The 11,435-nt window shown below is 34.1% G+C and overlaps 1 protein-coding gene, 1 long non-coding RNA gene and 1 other non-coding gene across 4 annotated transcripts; 1 reads left to right on the top strand and 2 right to left on the bottom strand.

The window, feature by feature from the left end:
• Positions 1–1,601: 1,601 nt before the first annotated feature.
• Positions 1,602–1,674, bottom strand: TRNAK-UUU (transfer RNA lysine (anticodon UUU)). The gene has a single exon. It is a non-coding gene; the product is annotated as a tRNA-Lys (tRNA).
• A 52-nt stretch (positions 1,675–1,726) lies between these two features.
• LOC127127773 (uncharacterized) lies at positions 1,727–8,503 on the top strand. 2 transcript variants are annotated; one of them, XM_051057050.1, is made up of 12 exons: positions 1,727–2,605; positions 3,215–3,299; positions 3,384–3,473; positions 3,858–3,931; positions 4,889–4,973; positions 5,079–5,168; positions 5,487–5,617; positions 6,382–6,463; positions 6,553–6,600; positions 7,424–7,496; positions 7,606–7,709; positions 7,823–8,059. In XM_051057050.1, exons 1-12 carry the CDS (start codon positions 1,809–1,811, stop codon positions 7,907–7,909), a joined length of 1,746 nt encoding a protein of 581 aa, XP_050913007.1. In that variant the 5' UTR covers positions 1,727–1,808; the 3' UTR covers positions 7,910–8,059. The 2 variants fall into 2 exon arrangements, with proteins under 2 accessions (XP_050913007.1, XP_050913006.1); XM_051057049.1 differs by lacking the exon at positions 7,823–8,059 and adding an exon at positions 8,103–8,503 and having other exon boundaries at positions 1,728–2,605.
• A 424-nt stretch (positions 8,504–8,927) lies between these two features.
• On the bottom strand, positions 8,928–11,073 carry LOC127127774 (uncharacterized). The gene is made up of 2 exons (XR_007805453.1): positions 10,563–11,073; positions 8,928–9,263 (listed from the first exon to the last, which is right to left on the bottom strand). It is a non-coding gene; the product is annotated as an uncharacterized LOC127127774 (long non-coding RNA).
• Between the last annotated feature and the right edge of the window lie 362 nt (positions 11,074–11,435).

The following is an 11,435-nucleotide window of genomic DNA, read 5'->3' as shown; positions in this document are numbered from 1 at the left end:
CAAAATTCTTCTTTTGATGTATTGTTTGTTTTTCAATATTATGTGTAAACAATATAATTTTAAAAAAATATGTTCACCTCGGTTGATAACTTAGCGTGATAATTTTAGATATTGATCACCGTCCTTAAACAAATCTTTGTCGTCCATTTCATGATTATCAACGCTCAAGACACTACCATTAGTGATCCGCGTGAAATCTAAAAAATTTCCATTATAAAGACCTTCTGATATCTTTAATTGATAAAGAAACGTCATGAATCACTTGAAACTATCTACATCCACCACTTTAACTTTTGCCATTAAGAGTTCTTTATGATGGATTGCAAGTGCAGAAAATCATCTGGATTTAAGGTTTGCGTTTTTAAATATTCATTTGAGCATAAAATCATTTATTTTTCTAACCATTTTTTTTTGTTTTATATCAGAAATAAATAACTGCATGGTGAAACATTTGATCTTGCCCAAATATCAAGGAGTCGAAGATCCAACATATGATCTTCACGGATAAATTATTTTTTATTTTAATATTTTGTGTAAACAATGTAATATTTTGGGTAACCATTATAGTTTGTAAACAAATTATTTTTATTTATTTTCTGTATAAACAATGTAACAAATTTCAATTAAAAAAAACCTATCTTACCCATCAGTTTTATTGTAAACCGAGATGTATGAGACACTAGTTTTATAAATAATAAAAATGCAGATGTTGGGGTTCAAATCCATGTGCAAATTAATTTACCCCTCAATGTTTAAAAATCAAGGTGATAAGCTGTTACTTTTCATGACGCCCTTCGTTACCTCGGTATTGCAGCAGAGGTCAAGTGCATTTCACGTCCGACGTTGAAAGCGTTTTTTGTAATAGTGTACATATACGAGAGTAATATCAATGAGCCATTTGATTGAGTATGACTATAAAATGAATGACCATTCTCAAATAAGTCAATAGAAGATATTGAGCTTATTTGTTGTTATCAAGTATACTTATGTATCAAGGAATATAATATTGAACTATACGAGAGTGATATATTTTATACCTTGTGTTCAATATAGATATAAAGGCAAAAGAGAAATTGTACATATGATCATTATGATAAAAATGTTATGTCAGATGACATGACATATGCATGGCCCTTCTTTAGGGTATCCATCTCTTTAGAGACTTTCATAGAGTCAAATAACTCACTATGGTCACTTGCCATAAAATAATTGATGAATCAAAGCCTAAGAAAGTGGTGAAAAGATCATGCAACTAGTTCCTGACAAATAGAGTCGCCCATCTAAAACACAAGGTCGAAGTTACATCAGTGAAATTTTAAAAGAGTTAGGACCAAATTAAGCACTCGAAGTTGGTGTGGTACAAGGTCTAAAAAAATTAAATATATTTTATGTTATTTTATTAATTATTTGTAAATAATTTAAAAAAAAATTGTTTGAGAATTTTAATTTTACTAAAAAAAATTAATTAGATTAAATGTTTATCCTTTTTCATTTGTAAAATAATATTAAGTCATTAATTATGGAGTGATAGACCATTCTTTTTTGGACTATGGAGAAGGGAAAGAAAAATAAATTGAAAAAATGTTAAACTTACTTGTTTTCGCCGTCTGTGGGAATCGAACCCACGACCACGTGGTTAAAAGCCACGCGCTCTACCAGCTGAGCTAAGACGGCTGTGTGTTTATGTTCAGCATTAGTTAATACATAGGATTCTACCTTTTCATTTGAACTGAACTTGAGGCATCACTCAAAGTCTCGTCAAGCTAAAACCGCACCGAATTTGCAGAACCCGACCTATCTACGGTGCTATGGCGGAAATCTCAGATTCTCCACCGGAATCAAGACCCGTTGAAGAAAACACTCAAACTCAGATAACAGATTCCATTTCAGAATTGGATTCCAAAACCATGCGAAAGACCAAACCCGGCGTTAAACGTCTCATCATGACGCTCACAGTCCTCGTCTCTTTCATCCTACTTAGTCCACTTCTCTTGAAATCCATCGAAATCTACCGAGCGCCGCTCCCATTCGATGAAATCGACTCATTCTCCTCCAAAATTGAATCGAATCGATTGTTATTCCCGTGTGGATTTCGAGCTATCTTCGTCGGTTTCAATTTTAGGGTTTCGAATTACGAAGTTGGAGAGGTTATTCGGAGTAAAATGTCCGAACTCAGCCTCGGTGGCTCCCGTTGTGGTTGCTCCAATGATTACTCTGTCTCGGCTGTACTTGATTTGGCCGATGCTGAAGTCAATGCTGTTGATTTTGGCGGGAAATTGAGGGAAAATGACGAAGAGGCGGATGAAATGGTGAAGAGGTTGGTGAATGTGTATGGAGAAGAGAAGGTGTACAGTGTTGTGGTAGTGAATGGTGAGGAGGAGGTGAAGGCTGTGGTTGGGAAGTATAGGCATGCGTGGATTCTTGGAAAGGTTTCGGAGGAGGACGCGGTTGTGCGTGTGGCTGAGATTTTTTCTAAGGTGTTTGTTAATGGTGGGAGCAAAGATGGTTTGATTCACAACGAGTTTATGCCGGTTGGTGCTGATGGGAGGATTGTTCTTTCTTTCAGTTTGCTTAACACAGACCCACAGGATTGGGTTTATGATTGGTATGCATGAATTATGAAATGTGATTTTGTTAAACAGTTTGTTTTGTTTCTATTTTTGTGTTGTAGAAAGGGTTGTTTTTGGAATTCATCTGCAATGTGTAACTATAGTTTGTAAATTGGTGCAGACAAAGGATGAACATGTTTTTAAACTAGGGCTGAAGTTTGCCAAATTAATAGTTGGATGATAGTATAGTAGAGATTAATCTCACCGTACTTATCCCTTATTTGGATAAATAACTTAGTTAAGCGCTTATCATACAAGTGCTTATGCAGAAACTATTTCTATAACAATAGATATACTAAACTAAATTGTGTTTTCACATAAGAATATAAGTAGTTATAAATGCTATCTTGGAGAGCTTATGGAAATAAGTTAAAAAAAATTTATGGACATGCCAATAAGCTCTCTCAAACAGTTTCATATGTGCTAACGGTACATAAGCAGAATTAAACGAATCCAAATAGTCCTTTCATAATAATATGTTAAAGATTGTTTACAGTTTAAACTCCACTGGCTGTGTTTTTTTTGTCATGTCTGGTTTATTAGCTAGCTTAGTTATCGCTCTGAATATTGTAATTTCAAAGTCTTTGTGCTGATCTTATTTGTAGGGATTTCAGTGAAATAGATGAAGCTTTGTTGCAACCTGTCATTCAGGCTCTGCAACCTATAGCCGATGTCACTGTTGAAAGCCAGGTGAAGTCTCATAAATGTGAAAGTTGCAATACTCATTTTATGCTTTTGTATTCAAGTGATTTAATTGTTCCTCCTAATTGCCAGGTTTTGTACCACACACCAAAGGCTTCGTTTTCTTATTGGGATGATGAACATGGCAGCCACATATTTACTGCTCAGGATCTTCCTTTCTTTGTATGCTCTATGGTTTTATGTTATCATTTATAATTTTTAAGTACAGTTATTTTGAATAGAATTGTCGTGTATTTAGTTCTATCTTATCTTGTGATTTTACAAACTTATATCAATTGGGTGGATGCTACAATTTTCCACTAAGATCACTGGACATATTAGCCTGATGTCTAGCTTAGAAATTATGTTTTGATCGTTTAGATGTTTCTTTATCTCGAGTTATGTATGTGGCTCTCTTTCATTTGGTACAATCTGTGTTAAGTTATTTTTTTGTTGTTTATGTGAAATCTGCTGCACCATCTTTTTCTGTCATATTTCATTTTGTGTCTCTTGTAACTGAGGTACTATTTTAATTTTTATTGACTTGAATGTTTCTATCTTAAACAGGTAAACTCCAATGAGTGGCACTTAGATACTTCAGTTGCAGCTGGTGGGAGGTCAAAAGTATTGCAACTTGTGGTGTATATTACTTCAGCTCTCCTAAATTAATTTACTCGTTGACATCTAAAAGCTTAGATTAAATTTATATATTTTTGCACTGGCTTTGTGACATTCAAGTTATGTAGTATTGATCTTCAGCTCTCCTAAATTAATTTACTCGTTGGCATCTAAAAGCTTATATTCAATTTTTATATTTTTGCACTGGCTTTATGACATAAAGTTATGCATTATTGACAATCGGTGTGATCTCTAAATAAGTCTATAAACTGCAACACCACTGGTCCTGTGTATTTCACAGCATGACTAATCCAACGTACTTTACAGGTTCCATGTCCCTTCTACAAAATCATGTCCAACATCACCATGGTTGTTTGGTGCATGTCCTAGGCTAACTGATTTGGGTCCATCTAAATCTATTATTCTGCAGGCATGCATCAGGTACCCATGATGATGTTGGACCCAATTCTGTAGGAGTTACATGTAGCTTATGTGGTGCACCAGTAATGCCATACCATGACATACCCTGAGCAGTGGTACTGCCAATTATATATCTATGGTCGTGATTGATGCACCACTTATAGTTGTGTCTGTCTGCCGCCAGGCCTGCCACCATCCCCATATTAGGAAGATGACTGCTTAAAGATTCGGTTTAGGAGTCTGTTTTGTTTGTGAGATAATAGTAGTAGTAGTTGTAATTGTTGCAGCATGAGTTTTTTCTAAAGTTCATTTTGGCCTTGCAATGCCTTAATCCAGCTGCTGATGTATGGTATGAGTGAGTACTGAGTAGGACTGTATTATACCGTGTTTCTGCTACTGTTCTATCAAACTGACTATGCAATTATATAAGAGATGATGCATGGTTTTGATGTATGTTATTTTACTTATGTCATTTATTTTTTGTGATTTCATGCTTGATAAAGAAAATAACGAAGAGTTAGATTTCTACCTTTTAGTTATGTTTTGTGATGTTTTGTCAGATATATTCCATCTGCAAAGGAGTGTCCTCTACAACTGGAGCTTCCGAATGGAGATCTCTCTAAGACTAATGGCTTTATATCTCCAGTTATTTCTCTGTTTCACCTTCAACACTTCCATGTTTATTTATTTGGGGTTATAAAATTACCTAATTGGTTAACATTATGAAGAGCCTATTCTGGACTATTGCAGATGTGGGGAGGTGTTGTGGTATGGAACCCTCAAAGCTGTATAAAGGACGTGGAAAGTAAGGATCTAGTCAGACATAAGATTTCTCCTCAGGTTTTTCTCTCACATATTAATAGGCACTGTTTGTTAGTATGCTTATTGTTGACAATAGTTGCTTCTCAGTTTTAAACCTGTACCGTGGAACTTTCTTTTCCATGTATGAATATGATTCACCTGGACTTAGGTTTACTTTAAACCAAAAATTGATGGAATTTTGTTCAGAGGGCATTTCATTTCAGTAGCTTTTAAAAGCTATTTTTTTGTTTAAATAAATAATTCAATGCCATTTATTTATGCAGTTATACATACTGTCCCACTGTTGATTTCGTTAATTATCTCGCTGAGCGTTGTCGCATGCATATACTGAAACAGGATCTCCAGAAGCTCTTTGAAGTTCTAATGGGGCAGATTCGGCAACTTCTTGGTCTGAAGTCAGATGACCTTTATGTTGGTGAGTCAGGTACATCCACTCTCCTAGGGAGTGAAAGAGGCTTCACAGAATGGTAAGAATAGTAGTCCTTTTAAGATAATTTGAAAGCATGATACTGACAGCATATGTTTACACAAATAATGAGAGTGCTAACTGAGCATTATTTTCCCGCTCACACTATATCACAGGTTCTGTGCTAAATATATGTCCTGAAGGGGAGCATAAATTTTGAATTAAATGCTTTTATCAATGATTGCATAATTTTAAAATTCACATTGGACGAGTCCTAAATAATAATAAAAAGCGAATAAGACTTACTTTGGAAATACTTGGGGAAGAGTTATGGTCTTATGGAATACAAAGCTTGAGTGGGATACTACTACTTTAGTTTCTCATAAGTGCCATTTAGCACGGGGATCGCACCGGTGCGGCGCAGAGCAGTAGCTGTCCTCTGATGTATTTTGGGCTGTTTTGTAGTATGTAATATATATGTTGAAAATCATTTGATCCCAAAATCATTTTTAAAATATATATATTTTTTCCTGTATTAGTTATAACAATCAAAGTGAAGTGTCATCTTTAAACTTAATGCATTTCACCGTCTTTAATTTGATGCATCATTTTACTTGAAATTATTTTTTGTTGACTGTTGCAGCAAAATGTAAGATTATTTTTCTGGATTTTTTTGCAACAAATGCATAAAACTGTCAGAACAAATGGCATTGAATTATTTATTTAAACAAAAAAATGTAGGGAATTATTTTTTGAAATAAAGATTATTTTGTCTTGCTGAAGAACAAATCACTTAAATAATTCTTGTATGCTGATTGTGTGTAGGGAATTGGATTTTTTGTCACGGAAGCATTTTTGCTTTAATCTCCTTTCATGTGCCACAACGCTTAAAAGTCTTTCTAAATTGGTATGTTTATCTATTAGGTAGCGTCAGTTGATTATGTTTTAAATATTTATTGTTTAGGGAAAGCCTTGTTAGATTCCTATTTCTTGTAGGTACAATCATTACCAAGGATGATTATCATGGATGAAATTGGAAAACAGGTGATTTTTTTTTCCGACTAGATGTTTCTTTTTGTCCTCGAACTTATTGTTAAGATTGTTAGTTTAGAGTGTGTTAGTAGGAACCAGTTAGTTCGTTACTTGCATATGATCAGTGATCAATAAGCTCTATAAATAGAGTAATTGTATTTCTTTTTCTAGATCTTTTCAACCCCTATGAGATTTTCTCTCAAGCTTCAGCTCTCAAGCTTCCTTTTTCCCTTCATCTCCACATCCTCTGATTTCCACTGCTTATACTCTGCTTTTATTAACATTGAATATAATGTTTATCATAATTTTTATTTTGGGTTACATGTTTTCCTCTTGCTTTAAGGTGTGAAATTTCAAGTGTATGATATATAGGGTCTGTTTTTTATAGATTAAAAAGAAAGTGATTTTAATATAAATAATTTCGAGATAATTTTTTAGGGGCTTTTAAGAAAAACAAAAACTATTTGTGTTTGTTTAAAATTATAATTTTTTTTGTATTTTTCTCTCTTCTATTTAAAATGGTTTTTGCCAAAAGTTAATCAAAAATAGCTTTTCTAACAATAATATTCGAAACAATCTTATACAAATATAGCAAAAATACAAAAAATGTATATTTTTTAATCTTAAACAAACACACCCTTATTTTCAGATTTGGGTCAGACTCATAAACACTCTACTTGTAGTTTCAGTTGTATGTACAATAATTCATTTTTCTGTATACAGTTGCATCTTCTAGATAAGTTGATATAAAGAATATTTCTTTCCTCATATTTTGTTTATAAAAGATGCTTTGATATCCTTCTCTTTTCATCAATCTTTTCTTGTCTTTGAGCAGGTGACGTTTTCTCTGGAGGCTGCAAAATCTGCTCAAATTAATGCATCTGTTGGAATGTATGATGCTTCAGCTGGTATGCTTTTTTCCAGACTTAGTCCTAATTTAAAAGCTTGTTATTAGCTCGATGAAGATTTACAGGTATTGTCTATTGCTAAAATATGCTGTTCATCTTTTCTTGTCAGTATCATCAAGGCAATCAAGAACTCTTGCAGAGGATGCCTTTTTTCATCCGTCAATTATGTCCATCAGCTATTATTCATTTGAGCATTGTTTTGCTATCTATTCGGTCCGTCCTTTAACTTTTGTCTTCTCTTCTATAAATAAAATAAATTTTTATTCTGGCTTGTATTTATGGATATGGATAACATGACCTTTTGACAATTCTATCATATTGACCAGATTATGTTTACCTTTTGGACATTCATAACTAGGGAACAGAGATTCTGCATATATCTTCTATGGAAACATAAATCCCGTTTATTTTGACAAATATTTTTTCATTCAAGAGAAATGAATATTAAGGTAGTGGAAGAGACTGCTCTGCCTATAGAGGATGTTATAGATGGAAACTTAGATGAATGTTTTCTCTAATCTTGTATTCATTTTGTTGTTCTTATGTAAATCTAAATTTTCTTATCCGATTTGTTTACTGATTCTCATGTCTCTTCTCCTCCTGCAGCCATTTTTTCTGCCAGTTATAATGCATATCCTTTTAGCTGCTTTAAGAGAATGGAAAAGATACAAGCAAGAAAATAGAAAGTACTTGGCTTGGAAGGCCAAAGCAAAAGCTGCATCTTAATTGTTGATCAATATTGAGAGGTTGAAGCTAGTTTCCAGGTAGTTGAGGTCTTATGAGTGTCTTCTCTCCTCTCCTCAATACCCGGTTCTTTTCTATGTTCTTTGAAAATGACAGTAGTGCTGACACGGTCCCTAGGGACAACTAACTAGGATACGAGGAACAGGACATTGATGCCGCTGCCATTGCTTGTAACATTTTTTTTATTGAAAGGTGGTTGTGTCATACTCTAAAATTTGTCCTTTTTCCCCCCACTTTTTATCTGACTTTTGGTCTATGATTCATCTGCATACTCATTGGCATCATAAAACATTCATCTACAATTGCATTGTTGAAGTAAACACCATTGCTTCAAAAGTCTTTTGATGTTTATGATTAACATGGAGCTAGAGTTTCCCTGAGGATCAAATCTATGGTATCTTGGTGCTACATTGACCAAGTGATGACTACTTCTCTTGGACTCAAAGTTGTGGAAGCCTAATTTTTTATCTTTGGCACTTGTGGGTTGCATCATGGCATTGTAATTGGCTGTGGATTGCAAGTTTCACTTGGTCGACCATTAAATCTCTTCATGGGCTTTTTCACTACACTAGTCTATTAGTTGTTTGGTTTGGATTCAAGGAAAGGCATTACAGTTTACAATTCATACAATATCAAGTTTCATTCAAAGAGTAAAATTCAATTCAAACTCAAATTTTCAAATGCCAATTTGGAGGGAAAAATGCTTTCTTGAAGAATAAGTTATTTGACATACAAGACATTTCATTTAAAGCCAATTTTCATGATCAAAACACCAATTACATCAAATTACATACAATTACACTTTTTAACTTACAATTGACTTTGGTCAAACTGTTGACTTTTTGCTTTAAACAGTTGACCAAAGTCAATTCTTTAATCCTAACCCCTATCCTATAGTTTTTACATCTCATCTTTGTGGTCTCCAATTTCTCCACAATTCCTTGGACTTGTTCAATCTCCTCCACATTTCATGCTAACCTTAAGGACTTGCCAAAACCTAGATCAAATGCATATAGGCTAACCCTGCAAAAACCATATCATGTAACATATAATTAGAACTCATGCACCATGGCTATAACCTAACATCCAAACACCTCCACTCGCATGCCAATGCAAACAATAACACAACATATCATAACACATTATCCCAAATTCAAGTCCTAACAACCATGCTAACATCAAACACATATCATTTCCATAATCATGTACTAGCCATGCCAACCGTTCTATCGTATTCCAAAGCAAATTTCTCAACTCAGTTCAAGTGCATATAGCTAGCATTCAAACACAATTCATACATAACAAATCTATAACTAACTGAATCTAATTGCCCTAGCTAATATCTCCCATTGCACTAACTTCAGAATTCAAGAAGACTATTCCAAAAAAATTAACTTGTTAAACTATCTCATTGCAGTAGATATTGACATCATTTCTTCAATATCACTAACAACAAAACCAGTCACAAACCAGTTCAAAAATGACCATAACAGTTCATTGATTCAACATGAATTACCTGCAAAACAATAGCAGAACCAATTTTCTTGACATAACTAAATCATTCCAACAACCTAATTGTCAATTGCTTCACTAACATTTCTCAAGCAGTTCACCAAATTAACATTCCAAAACTAACTGAATCTAAAAGGTAACATAGCTATTAAAAATTCACTTGATTCCCTAACTCCCCCTATTTGTTTTAATTGCATAACTAATTGTTTTCAACACTCTAATCCAAACTCACATTCTAATTTCAACTAACTTCTTCTTCACTAACTGTTTCCAACATCCACACTAACCAATTAACAAATTAACTAACTTTTACTAACTGATCAATTAACAACCTAACTAATTTACTCTAACATCTTCATTCATAAACTACAAAAATTCACAAACCAACTGAACTAACAACAAGGTTAACAGAGTGAAATTCCAACTAACTTTCTCTTTGAGCTCAACTAATTTTAACCCTGCCCTAACCTCTAACAAATTCTACCTTGATTGTCCGAGTTTGTTGCAATCTAATTCATCTATATAATCTTCAACCACTCTTAAATTCATCAACAACAATGACATTCATCTTCACTCACAATCACTCTCCCTGAAATCACTCTCCCTGAAATCACTCTCAATCCATTCCAAATTCTATGAGATTTCTCTCCCTCTCTACAAATTCAACACGCTTCCACTTTACTATGAATCCTCTCCACTCTCACGCAACACAGAGCAACAACCATAACACAACCTACAGACTACGCTCTGAAGAGAAATAAGTTGTTGCAAGATAAAGAGATAAAAAGTGTAAGAATTCGCAGCACATACTTGACCAATTCTCTGGTTTTCTCTTCTCAATCATCGTCTTCAATCTGTAGCAATCACTAGGGTGAGCCTCGACCCTGAAGGTTGGTGATTTTATGTTTCTCCTTATTTTTTCCGCAAACAAGTTATCGTAATGTATAATTAGATACGAGGAATCAAAGCCCTAACGTTTTAGGTTTTGATTCCTCCTCTGTGGCATTTAATTTTAACTTGAAATATTAGGGTTCATAGAAATTTATGATCGATTTGGAGCTTTGGCTAGGAATTGAGAAAAGTCAGGTTGAGATTGTGAAAGAGAGAGCAAAAACAAGTCAGACGATGTAGGTTTGAGGGTGTTCGGATCTCCTCCGCCAGAGGCGATTTCCGGCGCGACGAGATTGTAGTTCAGACGAGTTATACGGTGACCTAGCTCATGGACGTGGTTTGAGTGAAGAATGAAATGAATTCTGTTTTGAAACCTTCCCCCTCTCTTGGCTTCGTGGATTGGGCCTAAGGCCATTGCAGGCCCATCACATTTTCTATTCACACGCCCTTTGCAAGCCCCCCTAAAACAACTTTAATCCTTTGAGCCTCTGACTAAGCCCAACACCATTTTGTTGTACATACACCACTGTTTACACACTGCACCCATTACACACTTTAATTCCTTTTAAAATATTTTTTATGCTTTCACATTTTGTTTCGATATGACAAACAATTAGAAGATTCCATGATAATACTTAGAGTTTAGTTAGATTTTAATTGGATTTTATTCATTAATCCACCTTTTAATTGAAATTAAAAAACATAATACACATTAGATTCCAATTAGCAATAATCATTAGTTTAGAATTAGTTTTTTTTTCCAATTTAGATTGTAATATACATGTTAAGATT

Source organism: Lathyrus oleraceus, chromosome 3, assembly GCF_024323335.1.
Source record: "Lathyrus oleraceus cultivar Zhongwan6 chromosome 3, CAAS_Psat_ZW6_1.0, whole genome shotgun sequence".
NCBI classification, from domain to species: Eukaryota; Viridiplantae; Streptophyta; class Magnoliopsida; order Fabales; family Fabaceae; genus Lathyrus; species Lathyrus oleraceus.
The sequence above is the reverse complement of the archived record's forward strand: the minus strand, read 5'-3'. Positions and strand labels throughout refer to the sequence as shown.